Here is a 14784-nt window from a genome sequence, read left to right as displayed (position 1 = left end):
ACAACATGGAAACATCTTCACCTTCCAGTCACGTTATTGCATCATTAATTGCCCCAATAGGAATATTAATGTCATATAATTTGCCTGGCGTCCTACCTGATATGATTGTTATCTAGTCTCAGCACCCGCAGCTTCTTAAACTGCCGTACCCAGCGAGGCACCTCTTCCAGAATATTGTTGTCCATCAGGAGCTCCACAAGCGATCGGTACATTCCAACAAAAGAGCCCCGTTCAATTCCCTCGTTGCTTAACGTGTTGTGGGACAGATAAAGCGACTGTAGGCCAGGACGCATGTGGCGGAAGGTGAGGGGCGGGATGTGGCTTATGTTGTTGTGTTGGAGGTTCAGTTTTTGGAGAGGGTGAGGCAGATTCAGGGGCACGGATGTCAGGTAATTGGAAGACAGGTCCAAGGATTCAAGGCGTCTATAGAAAATTGTGATTGTCAAAGGAAACAATAATTCATTCATTCATTTTCTACTGATTTTCCCTACAAGGGTCGCGGGGGTGCTGGAGCCTATCCCAGCAGTCTACACCCTGTACTGGTGGCCAGCCAATCACAGGGCACATATAGACAAACAACCATTCACACTCACATTCATACCTATGGACAATTTGGAGTCGCTAATTAACCTAGCATGTTTTTGGAATGTGGGAGGAAACCGGAGTACCCGGAGAAAAGCCACGCCGAGGGTGGAATTGAACCCTGGTCTCCTAGCTGTGAGGTCTGCATGCTAACCACTTGACCAATAATAATAATAATAGGAAACATGATACGGTTTGCGGCATCAAGCATTCTGCGGATCATTTCACCACTCCTCTGCTAGTCTTACACACAAGCAGCTGAAGTAATCGCAGCAAATTCTAACCAATATTAGTCTGACCGTGCGTGTACAGTATATACACCTGAGAATGTGCAAGTTTTGTCAGAACATTATTACTCATTGTGACTGCAAATATTGTAGTTCTTATTGACTGGCCACAACATTAGGTACACTTGATGCCGCGCCCTTGTGTGGCATCAAAGCATTCTGCATTTATGGCTGGCATTAAAATATTATATCCCTCTCAATATGTTGTAGTATGCACATTGCAATCTTAAAACTTGTTTCATAAAATAAACAGTGTTTATAACAGGACAGTGAGGCACGATCGTGCATCAGTCACAGTGGAAAATGGGAAAACTGCTTGTAGTACTGAAGGCGGTACTTTTGAGAAAAATGCTGGCAGATTATGATTATGTTTTTTGCCATGTTTGTAACTTCATATATATATATATATATATATATATATATATATATATATATATATATGAAATAATTCTAATATATATATATATGAAATAATTCTAATATATTCAGTATAAATGCAGGCCTTTCTTCACATCTACACTCATTTTACAGCAGACGTTTCACAATTCAATCCATTGTCTACCAAAATGTATTTGACTGTCCACATCTACGCTTTCCACAGCTCTCCCAGTAGCTCCCACTGTGGTTCAGAAGAAACCCAGGCAGCAGTGGAAAAAGCCACAGGAATCGACTATATTTATACACAAGTCTTTCTCACTCACACTAACAAACACACACAGACACATTGAGACATACAGGCTGTTCCTACATATGGACACAAAGTCGTCCGTCAATGTTTCTTTGAATGGGAATTGAACTGCCACAGGCTTAAACTGCTATCGGCTTCAACATCCATCAAAAATAAATACAGCATAATAATCACATTTGACAAGAGACGCCCCTTGTGGCTGACAGCGGGACTGCAGCTCTAATGTCAATACCGTATGAGTGGACCTACCTGAGTTTGGTCCAGGCACGTTGGTCAAGGCCTTCATTGTGAAGCAGATTGTGACTCAGGTCCAAGACTCTCAGATGAGCGAAGCCCCTCATTGCCTGGCTTGTCACGCCCTCGATCAAGTTCCCGTTCATTTCTAATGTCTGTTTAAAAGGGAAATAAAAAGAGGAATAAATGCATGATTGATGTATTCATCACTCATTCATTCATTTTCTACCGCTTTTTGGAGCCTATCCCAGCTGTCTCTGGATACACTCTGGACTGGTCGCCAGCCAATCACAGGGCACATATAGACAAACAACCATTCACACTCACATTCATACCTATGGACAATTTGGAGTCGCCAATTAACCTAGCATGTTTTTGTGGGAAACCGGAGTACCCGGAGAAACACACAGAGATGACCGAGGGTGGAATCGAACCCTGGTCCTCCTAGCTGTGAGGTCTGCGCGCTAACCACTCGTGTGCCGTGCCGCCCGTATTCATCACTGTAATGATGTAACGAAGTGCTATCAGCGCACCTGCAGAGAGACGGGAAGGCCTTTGGGGAACGAACGGAAGCGGTTGTTCTCCAGCTTGAGGTGGAGAAGCCGCTCGAGCGCTTTGAAAGCCTGGCGTGATACCCCACCCTCGTGAAGACCGTTTTCTTCCAGCTCCAGGCTCAACAGGTTCGTCAAACCTTTAGAGGCAGCAAAGCTATCATTAGCAGAATTTGCATAAAGATTGTACATCGCGTATGCACAGCGACGTCCGTATAGCATACCGGCCCAACAATGAGGGGGGAGGGCGGTGAGCTTGTTGTTGTTCACGCTCAGTTGCTCAAGAGACTGCGGCAGCGGCGGTATCATTGTGAGCCGGTTGAAGTCTAAGTTGAGCTTCTTCAGAGAGGTCAAGTTCTAAAGAGAAGTGAAAAAGGCCAAAGGACATACAAATGAACGCTTGTCCTAAAATCCATAATTTAAATCCTGAAGATGGAATTATAGAGTTGAAAGTGAAACGATGCCAGCTCTTCTGTATCATCTATCATGTTGTATTTTTGGTAAAGCCTATCAATGTGGCTTTTTGGTGAAAGCTGCTGTGGTGGATGCGTGTCATCTTAAAAAGCTGTGGACTGGATCGCTTTGCAGTGTTCTTCCAGCCTGGTCCATCAGTCCTCTGTCATTACTGGCATGCGAAACTAAAAATATTTCACTTTCCTCCACGTCATTGGCTGCAGCTGTTTTCCCAAAAAGCCCGTGCAGCCAATACAATGACAGAGCCGGGATGGTGGTGCGGAACGATTGGTCGGAGCGCACCAGGCTGCTTCAGTGTGGTCAGAATCTTTGTGTGCGTTTGGCCTGTGGTCATTTTGAGGTTCGACCCAAATGTATTCTTAGAAAAGATGAGTTAATGCCATTCCCAGCACTCTTAAATTACTATAATGATACGGGATTAAGGCTTTAATTAAATGCAAGCTCCTTTTGAATTCGACTTATAAAGCTATTGGTACGGAATTTAACGGGATCAAATCCTAAGTAGTTGAAGTTGACTTTCTCCTCCTCGCATTTCAGTGGCGTTTACTGGAATTAAGCAGCATTTCGATGGTTCCCATAATCCCCGCTATAAGGTACATAAAAATTAGCTAGTCAGTGGAAAGGTGTAGTGTGTAGGTACAAGCTACTCACGTAAAGTGGCTTTTGGCTGAATGAATCATCGGTCAGTTGGTTTTTGCTAAGATCCAGTGTTTCCAGATTTGGTAGGTTAGAGAAGACTTCAGCTGGAATTCTTTGGATGTTGTTCCCTTTTCAAACAAAGATACAGGAAAGTCAGCGTATGAGATACGGAGATGTTACATACTGTTAGGTCTGGTCGACGGGAATCGAGGTAAAACGAGATTCAGACGTTAACGTTTGAATGGTAATCTTAGTTTCCAATCCCTGTCAGATGTCTGTCTTGACAACAACAAAGTTATTTTTCTCTACTCAAGATGGGAGTTGGATTGTCATCAAAGTACGTCGAGTCACAGAAGCCATTAGCTGAAACCGAAGAAGCTTGAGAATATGCTGGACCAGTTATAGTCTGTGAGATTATTTGCCTGAAGAGAATATTTGAGTGATGGACAGTTTACCTTACTAGTGACTAGTTGTTGTGCATACATTGTGTTTGTTTTCTATACATTGAGGTCCTACCTTAATTAACATTGCAGATTAATTAATTAATTACATAGCGATTAATTAATCTGCGATCAACTATGGCATGTGATTAATTAATTGCATGTCAGTAACTAATCTGTGATTAATTAATCAGCGATCAACTGTGTCATGCGATTAATTAACCTGTGATTAATTAATTACAGCTCGATTAGTCAGTGGGCTATCAAGGGCTGTCAATCGATTAAAATATTTAATCGATTGATCGACTGAATAATCATATAATCAAAATAATGCAATTGTTCCTTTAATAAGTCATCTTTCACTTTGTAAAGTTGTGCAATTGACCGTTTTTCTTTTGTCTATAAAAAAATGACTTTATGCTAGCTTGATGAGCTCAAATTACGTGTGACAAGAAATCAAAAAGGGGGTGGGGTGCTTTCTCCACACTAGTCTATTTCCCCAAAGCGTAAGCACCGACACACCTGAGAAGTCCAGCTTGGTGGCCTCCAGGTTGTGAATGATTGGCAGGTGAGTCATGCCGACGTCCCTGCAGCTAACTTCATTGTTGTCGGTACGACACAGAGCCAGGGGACTGCTGCTCTCGGTTTCGGTCTCATTGCTGGGAACTGGAGTTGCCTCCTCCGCCTCTTCTTCTTCTTCTTCCTCTTCCTCCTGACACAAACAAATGAAGAACTGCCATTCAGCAATGTCCGTAAATGAACATCAAACACTTCTTAATTCAGTCAATTAAACCTCTTCTTCTTCCTCATCGTCGTCATCATCATCGTCATCGTCATCATCATCGTCGTCGTCGTCATCATCTTCTTCCTCCTCCTCCTCCTCCTCTTCCTGCTGCTGGGCTTTCCCCTTTTGATCCATCAGCTCCCTCTTCTCAGCATGAAGTTCCTTCAATACAGCCATTAAAGTGCTGCTCGCATCTTCTCCCTTTTTGGTCATCCTCCATCCCGCCAGGGGTCGCCCTGTACCTGCCTGAAAAAAACATCCCACATTCAGATAAGAAGGTTTGCGCATTTGGAAGTGAGCCCTGAAAGAAGTTTGGAATGGTTTAAAACGCTCTGTTTCAAAAAGGCGTGGTAAAACTGTTTTTTTGTGATGTCAGAGGGACTCCCTTATATGGTTCATAGTTAGAAAGGTGGAATAAGCACAAATTGGATTTGGGTTATGCACTGCCCTGGTGTATCGCAGAATTCGTAAGACGGAAGCAGCGGTTCAACGTGTTCGTCGTGCTTGATATGGTCGGTAAAGCCGCACTCGGACTATGACTTAAATCGCAAAACCATCTTAGAGAAGACTGTTTAATGCCCACAATATTAGTATATTATAATATTATTAATGGGCATTATTACAGTATATATGCTGGGCACAGATTTTAAATATTTATATTTTGATATATGTAAAATAGAGAAAAGTCTTACTATTCTATATGCAAATGAGTCTTCATGTTTGGTTGCAGGTTTCCTCTTCCACCATGAAGCTCCTCTCTTTTTTCTATCCGTCAGCATTTTGAGGTCCTGGAGCTGCTCTGATTGCATTTGGATAATATCGCCATTTTCCGCACCTTCGGAAGAATAGGGAACAACATAAAGCAAAGATATATTACACAAATATGCGATAACACACAATACAATAACCAAGAGCTTACCATCTGTTGATACAGTTGCTGAAACACCAAACTGATTTCCTGTCGTTTCTAACTCTGCATCCACTTCATGTGAGGAGCTTTTTCCAGATATAAGCGTCCCGCCCAGCCATATGAGGACTATCCACGGTGACTTTGGCATCGCAGAGTCTTCTGCTTATTTCACTTGGAGGGTGAAGTCCAAAAAGAAGCAGAAGCGATAAAGTCTCTCAGCCAAACAAACGGCCAGCCTGCCCGACTCTGACTGCTGCATGGACAAGAAGATGGGATGAAGTATGTTGGAGGTGGAGAGGGTCGGGCGGGGGGTGGGGGGGGAGTCTCACATTATTAATAGAGGCCCTTGTTCAACCAAACATGACATACACAGACCCACCCTGCTCCTCCCTCGTTCATAGCCGTCTGGCTAACATTTGGTGTAGGCAGACATTTGACAGGTAAACGTGAATATATGAATGAAGTATATTTGATTTAATATATTTATATATAATGCTTTTACACTTGGAATATACACTAAGTGTGTTTTTCCCCACAATTGTACCACAAAAGTTGTGTTGAATGCTTGTGTTTGGACCCTAGAAAAGGTGTGGGGTTTTTTTTAGGGTTCAGGTCAGAGTCAAGGTAGCACTAGCATCTACGTACGAAAACAAACACCACTATGCGGAAATGAACAATGAGCCCATCTTTACGTTTACATAGTGCTGAGTCACCTCAACACACAACGCGGGTGTCGCCAGCTAGGTGATGGGAACCGTTGGGTGTTTTCACTGTTGGGTGTCGATACTTGCCAACATACACACTGTATTGCTTCAGGAATACCCCCACTCGCGCCCCAAAACGTCAGTCAAAACGGGCCTGCATGGTGCCAGGCCTGTGGGATATTCGTCTGGAAACGTGCATTTAACCCTGGGTCATGTGTGGGAGTTGAACACCTTGTCGCCAAACACTGAAACAGGTTCTGGTGGGCCATTGCGGAATAAATACATAACATTTTAGAGGTCAAGGAATGTCAATGGAAAAATTCATGCAACTCAAACTTGTACTCTTTGGAGAGGACATGTCGTATCAGCCATTAAACCGCCAACATGTCCCCATTTCTGCATAAACAAAAGCAACACTTGCATTAAGAGCACAAGCAAACACATTTACGCAAAGCTGCTGAACTCCAGAGTCCATTAACACAATCACATAAATGCCTTCCACCATGCAGTACTCTGACATAGGCCGTAGGCCCACACTCACCCACTAAACAGGAGTCCACCCGAGTGTCTGGAAACGCCCCTGCGATGTCATCATGACCTTGTGGGTGTCAACGCCGACACCCGCGTCCCGATGTCAGCAACTGGCGAGCTTCTGGAGGCCGATAGACCCCGGGCTCACACTGGATCCATCGCGGGAAGCCTTCGGTAAGACTGAAATGCCTGTTGTGGGCTCACACCTTTGGGGTATGCACTGTTATCTTTGGAGATACTGTCACCGATCGGTATAACTATTTACACTAAGCAGAAAGAAGAGGTCGATCAGGAGCGAACTCTCACTTCATCCGGATCTCCAGGGACTGCAATTCTATTCTAATTTATTCTTAATTCAATTATATTCTGTTTAATATATTGTTAAATTAATTTTATATTTTTTATAATTATTATTATTTAGAATTGATTATTTCTAATTTTATTTAATTTTTTTAATTTATAAAAAAATGTTTTTAAATTAAAAATTATCCCGTTAAAATGGGATAAAATTAATTGACTCCAAAAAGTGAGATTGGGTTATTTGTGTTTTATTCAACACACCACACAAGACAGACACTAAAGGCCCAAACCATTTTGTTGTGTGCCTGCTGGAATGAAGAGAAGAGGAGCCCACCGCTTTTCTGTATTCTAACATACATTCTATCCACGCCAAAGCAGTAACTATAAGGGAAGTGTCAGCCGAGTGAAATGGCGTGACAAATTTGAGACAGTATGAAGAAGAAACAAAACGTTGACTGCAACTATCGTGATTAGGATCGAGCATTTCTATCAGTAAATTAATGCATGGTTTAGCTAACGGTGTGCCTAGCGGTACCAAGCAAGTGGAAAGTGGAAAGGTGAACATCCACGGTAACGCTGACCGAGAGTCCAGCTGCAATCTCTAGTTAGCAAGTGTTTGACGCACTGTTTTAGCTATTTGGTTAGCACTGATACCAAAAAGGTCCAAAAGCTCTTGGGGCTTCCCGCTCCGAGGGACGCCGGTGACTGCCAGCCGGGTCACTACGATGCCTGGCTCGCTGCCCACTGCCGACAGCACCGCCTCGCCGAGACCACCTGAGCGAAAGCCACGGAGTCAAACTCCACTCCTTTAGATAAAGAACATGTGGTGCAGAACATGAACCCACCTTCCTTGTAGTGGTCCTCCACGGTGATGATGTGTCCTCCTGTGGCTTTGGCACTCGCCACAATGGTGGCAGCATCGAGAGGCTTGATGGTGAATGGATCGATGACGCGTATATTTTTCCCTGAACAAGGACAAGTAAAGTTTGTGACCGCCATGCAGACTTCACCTGCAGAGATGGGTTTTGTACACTAGAGGGCGGTGTGGCTTTACCTTCACTGGCCAGCATGTCAGCAGCAGAGAGAGCCTCATGCAGCGTAACGCCGGCGCCGATCACCGTCAGCATGTCATTGTCCGACTGGCGTACAACCTGGAGGTGGAAAGGTAATTTCCTATTAAACGTGATTGAGCTGCATGGCAACCATCAGCGCTGTACGATAATTTGGTTGATCCAAAACATGTAAGAACGAGAGGTTGCCAAATGTTTCAAAGGCACAGTATTTCCGATCTTAGATACTCCATTCACTTTATATTATATTGCTATGACAATACACTAAAGAGAATGGTGGAATCTTGGAAAAATCTAAGCATAGAAAACCTGTTTATGACCTAAACAATATTAGAACCCTGTAGACATGAAATAACACCCCTATAGTCACTTTTTATGCTAGTATTACCTAATATCGTAGCAATACGACACGACAAGCATTCTAAAAAGATCAACATCAGCCTATTTCTCATTCCCACTATGACGTTTGTCACTTTGTTTACTGGACAGCTGATTTGACATACATCAGCTAAAATAATGCATAAGGCTAAAAACAACCAATTAGCTAAAAATGTCATCCAACACTTCTCTACAAGAGAGGAGAAATATGATCTCAGGGAAGAAGTACATTTGAAACACTTCTATGCTAGGACTACGTTAGCGTTAGCATAGCATTTCAGTATGTGGAATCAAACTATGGAATGGATTGAGTAAGGAAATCAAACAATGCACAACGATGAGCCAATTCAAGAAACAATACAAGCAGTTGACGTTTGCTAAATACAAGGATGAAGAGTCTTGAACCAGTCATGATGTGCTATATATATCACTATATTGACACGCACTATGGTACCCATTATGGCATTGGATGCTCATATCACCTTGTACTTTGGTACAATTAATGGTACATTATTTTTAAAAAAAAAACAAAAAAAAATATTATGGAAAGCAGGAAGTGAACAAATGTAACAGTTACTGATTGTAAAAGTACCAGATGGAGGGGTAGGATTTAATAAGCTTTGCTTCTTCCTACTCCTTTTGGACATGTGGAACTGGGAACTGATTATGGGATGCACTCAATTGGAATCTGATGCATGTTCAAATGAAATAAAACCATTACATGCACTATTGCTAGCGTTGTTTACGCAACATAGGTGCAGGCTACAGAATCTCGGAAGTGACACAAGAGACGGACACCATTTTAAATCATAGCAATATACCAAGCTAACTAGTTAGCCTCCTATTTATTTATTATAACGTTAATGGGTTTGAAGCCATGTGGGGAAGGACGCAAGAAGCCAAAAATGTAGCACATGGAATGGGAGAGTATGTCATGTCGGACTCTGCATCCACTGTTAATGTAATGTAATGTAAGGTAGTGTCCTATCAATGCAACATTACTGACACTTAACACATTTGACTTATTAATAATAGGCCATAGTCAAACATGAAACAGCAGTAATGTATGTTGTTTTTTTTAACGTAAAGGAGTGGTGTAGCGAGGGATGACTGTGGTGCATTTTAGGTTCATCATGAAATTTCACCCCTTATATGCATAAAGTAAGCTCCACTGACTTATATAAATTCATTACCTTGGCAACACCAATTTCAAACTTCTCTTCTGGGGAGTAGATGACTGGGGTGTCTGGTCTGCTGGTTCGAATGAAGCAGATACCCTGAAGAAAGGAATAACAGAACCATGTTCGACTACATGCCTTAAAAAGAATAGGAAATAACAGGAAGTGACGCCAACCTTGGTGTTTGCCGCCATCTCTACTGCTCTCTCTGTGGCCACGGCATCACTGGGATAAAACACAGTACAAGTAGGGATGGCACGGAACATGGCCAGATCTTCCAACGCCATCTGGGAAGGTCCGTCTTCACCTAGAAAAAGGCAACAAGAAGTCGTTCCGAGCTCAGTCATGTAAGTCAGATATAAAAAAAAAAAAAAGACGCTAATGGTAAATTCTTACCAATAGAGACGCCGCAGTGCGACCCTACCAGGTTCACATTCGACTGAGAGATTGCCGCCATTCGGATCTGGTCATAGGCCCTGGATAGGAAAGTAGCAAACGTGCTGGCAAAAGCCACCGTACGGTCACGGGTGGCACACCCGATCGCCACTCCCACCTGCAACAGAAAGGAAATATTACTTAGCTTAGCTAGAATGTCAATAAAACTCCACAGTTTGATTTCATAGAGATCAGAATAATCCACAAAATACTGAAATCTTGTCACCATGTTCTGTTCGGCGATGAAGCATTCAATGTAGCGTTCGGGAAAAGCTTTCTTGAACGTCTCAGAGAATGTGGAGTTTTTGGTGTCCCCGTCCAGGGCTACCACTCTCTGGCTCGACTGGCCCAGCTTTGCTAGCGCCACACCGTAAGCCCGCCTTGTCGCCATCTGAAAAAAAAAAATAAAAAAAAGGACACGGAGAGCAAAGAGGTTAGGCAACAACAACAGCAAGGGACCGATACGTTTCAACACATGTACCTTGTCGCCCTTTTTGTACCCCGGGGGGGTCTGCAGTAGGATTGGGCTTAGGTCTGCGGGTTTTGTGTCCTCACTTGGCAGCGTCGGACACAAGGTCTTGTTTGGGACTTGAATTTGCCCCTGGAGGTCCTTCAAGAGTCCATCCACCTTGTCCTTTGGGATGGGCTTTCCATGCCAATTTTCAAGATCCTCAATTCCTGGTAATGGTAATGGTTTTATTTCATTTGAACATGCGTCAGATTCCAATTGAATGCATCCCATAATCAGTTCCCAGTTCCACATGTCCAAAAGGAGTAGGAAGAAGCAAAGCTTATTAAATCCTACCCCTCCATCTGGTACTTTTACAATCAGTAACTGTTACATTTGTTCACTTCCTGCTTTCCATAATACAGTTTAAGGTTTTTTGTTCACTTCCTGCTTTTCTAATATAATTTAAGTTTTTTTTATTATTTTTTTTTAAATTATTTTTAAAATTTGTATTATTTTTTTTATTTTATTTTTTATTTTTATATGGATCAGATTACAATTGAGTGCATCAAATAATCAGTTCCCAGTTCCACATGTCCAAAAGGAGTAGGAAGAAACAAAGCTTATTAAATCCTACCCCTCCATCTGGTACTTTTACAATCAGTAACTGTTACATTTGTTCACTTCCTGCTTTCCATAATACAGTTTAAGTTTTTTTTTGTTTTTTTTTTTAAATAATGTACCTCATACCGAAGTATGAGGTACAACAGGATAACTAGACTTTAATTCAGAGTGGATATAAAATAAATTTAAATTAGCAGACATGAAAATCTTCCCTACCTTTGAGGCCTTTGCCCTTGAACGTCTTTGCCACAATGCAAGTGGGCTTGCCCTTAACCTGCTGAGCGTGCCAGAGCGCTTTGCACAGCTCCTCTACATCATGGCCGTCCACAACATACGTATTCCACCTAGAAAATATTCATAATATTCAAGTCAAATAAAGTATTACAAGGCTAGTATTTAAACCATCACGGGCACACATTGAATGGTCGCGTCGTTTCGGTTTTGAACTAACCCGAAGGCTTCACAGCGCTTGCGATAGACGTCCATGTCGTGCTTGAGGGGGGCGGGCTCGCTCTGACCCAGACGATTGACATCCATGATGGCCACCAGGTTGTCCAGCTGGTAGTAGGAAGCGAAGGCCATGGCTTCCCAGACAGAGCCCTCGGAACACTCGCCGTCCCCCATCATGCAGTAGACGCGGTAACTGAAATAGAAAGGAAAAACGTTGGAATTGTATCGATACGATATTGATATCTGGTCCAAGGATACTTCCACAAGATGACAGGAGGATCGAACCTACAATCTTCAGGTTGGGAGAAGACCGCCATCACCCTATCCATGTCGCCTTGGCCATTTTTATTTATTGTGTCATTAATTCCTTTATTATTGTACCCATGAGATTGATTTTTTTCCCCAACAAGAAATGCGGTCATGTCACAAGCTCTTATGACACAACTACCGACCACAGAAATCTAATTGTGATTAACAGATTCACAGCACATCTTCCGTCAATCAATCAATGCCATCATTGTTCTACTACGCAGTATCTTAACTCATCTAATCTGTCTAAGGTGTAACGACTAAGACCTAATTAACCACTACCGCAGACTAATCCTATAACCGTATTAAATGGAGGTTTTAAACACGAAGCAGATAATTAACTAAATCAGAAGAGCCACACTTGATTACACAACACGTTAGCCTGGTGCAAGATCTCTACTGGCAAATTCCACACATTCCAGATCAGCTGCACTTTAACCTTAAATTGATTTGGTTAACATCGTTCCTCTGCAAACATTCACCTGGATTTGTCAAAGTTCTTGCCGGTGTAGGCCATCCCGCAGGCAGCACCCAGACCCTGACCAAGAGATCCCGTTGCCACGTCAACAAACGGTAGTTTCTGTGAAAAAAAAAAAAAGTCAATGTTAATTAAAGCTAAACGATGTACATACATCAAAAGGTGGTTGGGTCGCTGGTCTTACTGGGGTGGGGTGCCCCTCCAGATTGCAGTCAATCTTGCGCAGGTTGAGGAGCTCGGACTCTTTCACGAATCCGGCTTCTGCCCAGGCAGCGTACAGGATCGGTGCGGCATGACCCTGAACGGAAGGAGCGGGGATTCTAAGCTCATACTGACAAAGACTTGCTGTTGTTTTTCAAGCTAAAAAACAAAAAAAATCAAACAAACCTTTGATAGCACAAAGCGGTCGTTGCATTGGTTGCGGGGGTCATTGGCTTTATAGCGCATCGTGTGAAAGAAGAGGACAGACATGAGCTCTGCTGCGCTGCAACATGATGTGGGGTGGCTGAGGAGACAAAATAAATTAGGAGTAACATACCGCACACACAAGGAAAGGCTTTGTGTCGCACTGTAAACATGCACGTGTTGCCTAAAGGGATGCTTTTAATTTGAAAACTAGGTTTAAAAACTAAGAATAGCCTTTGATATTAGGAGCACAACATCACTCGTGTTACAAAATTGTTACATTGAAATATTACGTTTCAAAATACCTCAAAACAAGAACATGCTTGCAAAACAGTTAGTTGCCAAAATGGCGGTCAGGGTATTGTAATAATTTAGAAATCCCTCTGTACTCAACACTCAACAGCATCTCAGCTTCCTCATTTGGGTTAAATTTCAAAACTTGCAACATGCCATTTAGCTTAAATCAACACGGTTACACCGTAGTTTACCCATTGTCCATTTGCAGAGTGATGCCCTGCTGGAAGATAAGGGAAATCCATCTCATTAAACGCTTAACTTGGGGTTTTTCCTCTTGAAGATCAATTTAAATGTCATGTGTACTTATACATCATGTGCTACGATTAATTATGTAGAAAAATAGATCTAATCTCAGCTAAATTAATTCATGTAAGATAAAAAAAAATGTTTTAGTTATCCCATTTTGGAATTCAGTTGCAACTTCCAGTTGCAACTTCCAGCCAAAGGCTAAAATGAGTACACAGGAGATTGAGCAATCAAGTGGAAAACAGTTATGATGCATTGTTTTGACAATGAGGAAATGTACAGCCTGCAAGACCTGTTTTGAGTGACATTTTCTTCAAGAGAGAGATGCACATTTTCAGGAAATCACAAAAAAAAGGATGGAGAAATGACAACTACTACCCACAACATTAGCAAAACACATAAATACAGAATTTATATTAATCTGCTGTCTATTGGGAGTACAATACAGTACATTGCATGAACATACTAATGTATTACACTACAGTAGTTTGTGACGTGTAGCCAATATTTGGTTTCTTGGGTGTATGGCTTCAGAGTGACTTTAGCACAATTTATAAAAAATGACGCAAAATTTACTTTGCGTACTAAATGTTTGCGTTCCATTTTTCATGCAGCTGTAGCTTTAAGACGGCGATGAACTGAGACCAAGTTATGTGTCACGTGGTTCTTGTTAGCTAACAGTCACCTAGCGTCAAATAGAAGCCTTTCAATTCCCGTGCTAATCATTATCGATACTATTGATACGTTCGCTGCGATACTTTCCGATTAAACAACATATACGGTTCTTGAACTAGCATTTATTGTTAAGAATAGTTAGCTGATAATCACGTGAGTTGATAAATTAAGGGGAGTGGTCGCGATTTACATTATAGGGACTGCAGCACGTGCTACACAAGGCCCACGGATGACGTGTGCTAGCATTAGCATTATTACATAATTACAATTTCAAACTTTACCCAGAGTTGGAGGCGCATGTCGCCTTGATAGAGTGAATCCGGAGCTTGTTGGCGATATCCTTGAGTCCCTGCAGAGTTTTCTCGTCGGGTTTGTGGTAGCTAGCCATAATCTACAGTTGGGTTGCTTCTTTGCAAGTATCGCCTACAAATGTCACCGGGTTCTTATTTATCACGCAGTTACTTCCTGGTGCCGAGCCACGCCGCCTAAGACCACAGCAAGTTCCACCCAGGAGGAGGAGGACCCGGCGGAGGGAAGGGGCATTTATGGCTCCCTTAAGGCACGCCCACCGAACGCTCGTATTGGAGGACTGCGTCATACACCGGAAGTTATTTCCGAACTTCCGCTGATATTATTAAATTAATATTAAATTAATATTGAGTCAGTT

The 14784-nt window shown here is 42.4% G+C and overlaps 2 protein-coding genes across 2 annotated transcripts; both read right to left on the bottom strand.

Moving 5' to 3' along the window:
* Nucleotides 1-48: 48 nt before the first annotated feature.
* LOC131137415 (extracellular matrix protein 2-like) lies at nucleotides 49-7168 on the bottom strand. The gene is made up of 10 exons (XM_058085352.1): nucleotides 6835-7168; nucleotides 5599-5842; nucleotides 5372-5514; nucleotides 4689-4925; nucleotides 4418-4607; nucleotides 3468-3583; nucleotides 2567-2699; nucleotides 2325-2482; nucleotides 1807-1946; nucleotides 49-423 (listed from the first exon to the last, which is right to left on the bottom strand). Exons 2-10 carry the CDS (start codon nucleotides 5735-5737, stop codon nucleotides 93-95), a joined length of 1587 nt encoding a protein of 528 aa, XP_057941335.1. The 5' UTR covers nucleotides 5738-5842; nucleotides 6835-7168; the 3' UTR covers nucleotides 49-92.
* A 188-nt stretch (nucleotides 7169-7356) lies between these two features.
* LOC131136636 (transketolase-like) lies at nucleotides 7357-14647 on the bottom strand. The gene is made up of 14 exons (XM_058083733.1): nucleotides 14399-14647; nucleotides 12882-12999; nucleotides 12679-12792; nucleotides 12499-12596; nucleotides 11709-11900; nucleotides 11474-11601; nucleotides 10667-10863; nucleotides 10412-10576; nucleotides 10147-10303; nucleotides 9927-10057; nucleotides 9766-9849; nucleotides 8179-8275; nucleotides 7970-8089; nucleotides 7357-7898 (listed from the first exon to the last, which is right to left on the bottom strand). Exons 1-14 carry the CDS (start codon nucleotides 14503-14505, stop codon nucleotides 7726-7728), a joined length of 1881 nt encoding a protein of 626 aa, XP_057939716.1. The 5' UTR covers nucleotides 14506-14647; the 3' UTR covers nucleotides 7357-7725.
* Between the last annotated feature and the right edge of the window lie 137 nt (nucleotides 14648-14784).

This window comes from Doryrhamphus excisus, chromosome 10 (genome assembly GCF_030265055.1).
Source record: "Doryrhamphus excisus isolate RoL2022-K1 chromosome 10, RoL_Dexc_1.0, whole genome shotgun sequence".
NCBI lineage: Eukaryota > Metazoa > Chordata > Actinopteri > Syngnathiformes > Syngnathidae > Doryrhamphus > Doryrhamphus excisus.
The sequence above is the reverse complement of the archived record's forward strand: the minus strand, read 5'-3'. Positions and strand labels throughout refer to the sequence as shown.

What these genes read in the sequence shown, in the direction of transcription:
- LOC131136636 (XM_058083733.1), bottom strand. Translation starts at nt 14,505, where the DNA reads ATGGCTAGCTACCACAAACCCGACGAGAAAACTCTGCAGGGACTCAAG. An exon ending in TGGAGGGGCACCCCACCCCA is followed by an intron (nt 12,597 to 12,678) that starts GTAAGACCAGCG and finishes TTTTTTTCACAG; the next exon opens with AAACTACCGTTTGTTGACGT. An exon ending in GGAGGACCACTACAAGGAAG is followed by an intron (nt 7,899 to 7,969) that starts GTGGGTTCATGT and finishes GCTTTCGCTCAG; the next exon opens with GTGGTCTCGGCGAGGCGGTG.
- LOC131137415 (XM_058085352.1), bottom strand. Translation starts at nt 5,737, where the DNA reads ATGCCAAAGTCACCGTGGATAGTCCTCATATGGCTGGGCGGGACGCTT. An exon ending in ACTCATTTGCATATAGAATA is followed by an intron (nt 4,926 to 5,371) that starts GTAAGACTTTTC and finishes TGTTTTTTTCAG; the next exon opens with GCAGGTACAGGGCGACCCCT. An exon ending in CCCCCCTCATTGTTGGGCCG is followed by an intron (nt 2,483 to 2,566) that starts GTATGCTATACG and finishes CTGCCTCTAAAG; the next exon opens with GTTTGACGAACCTGTTGAGC.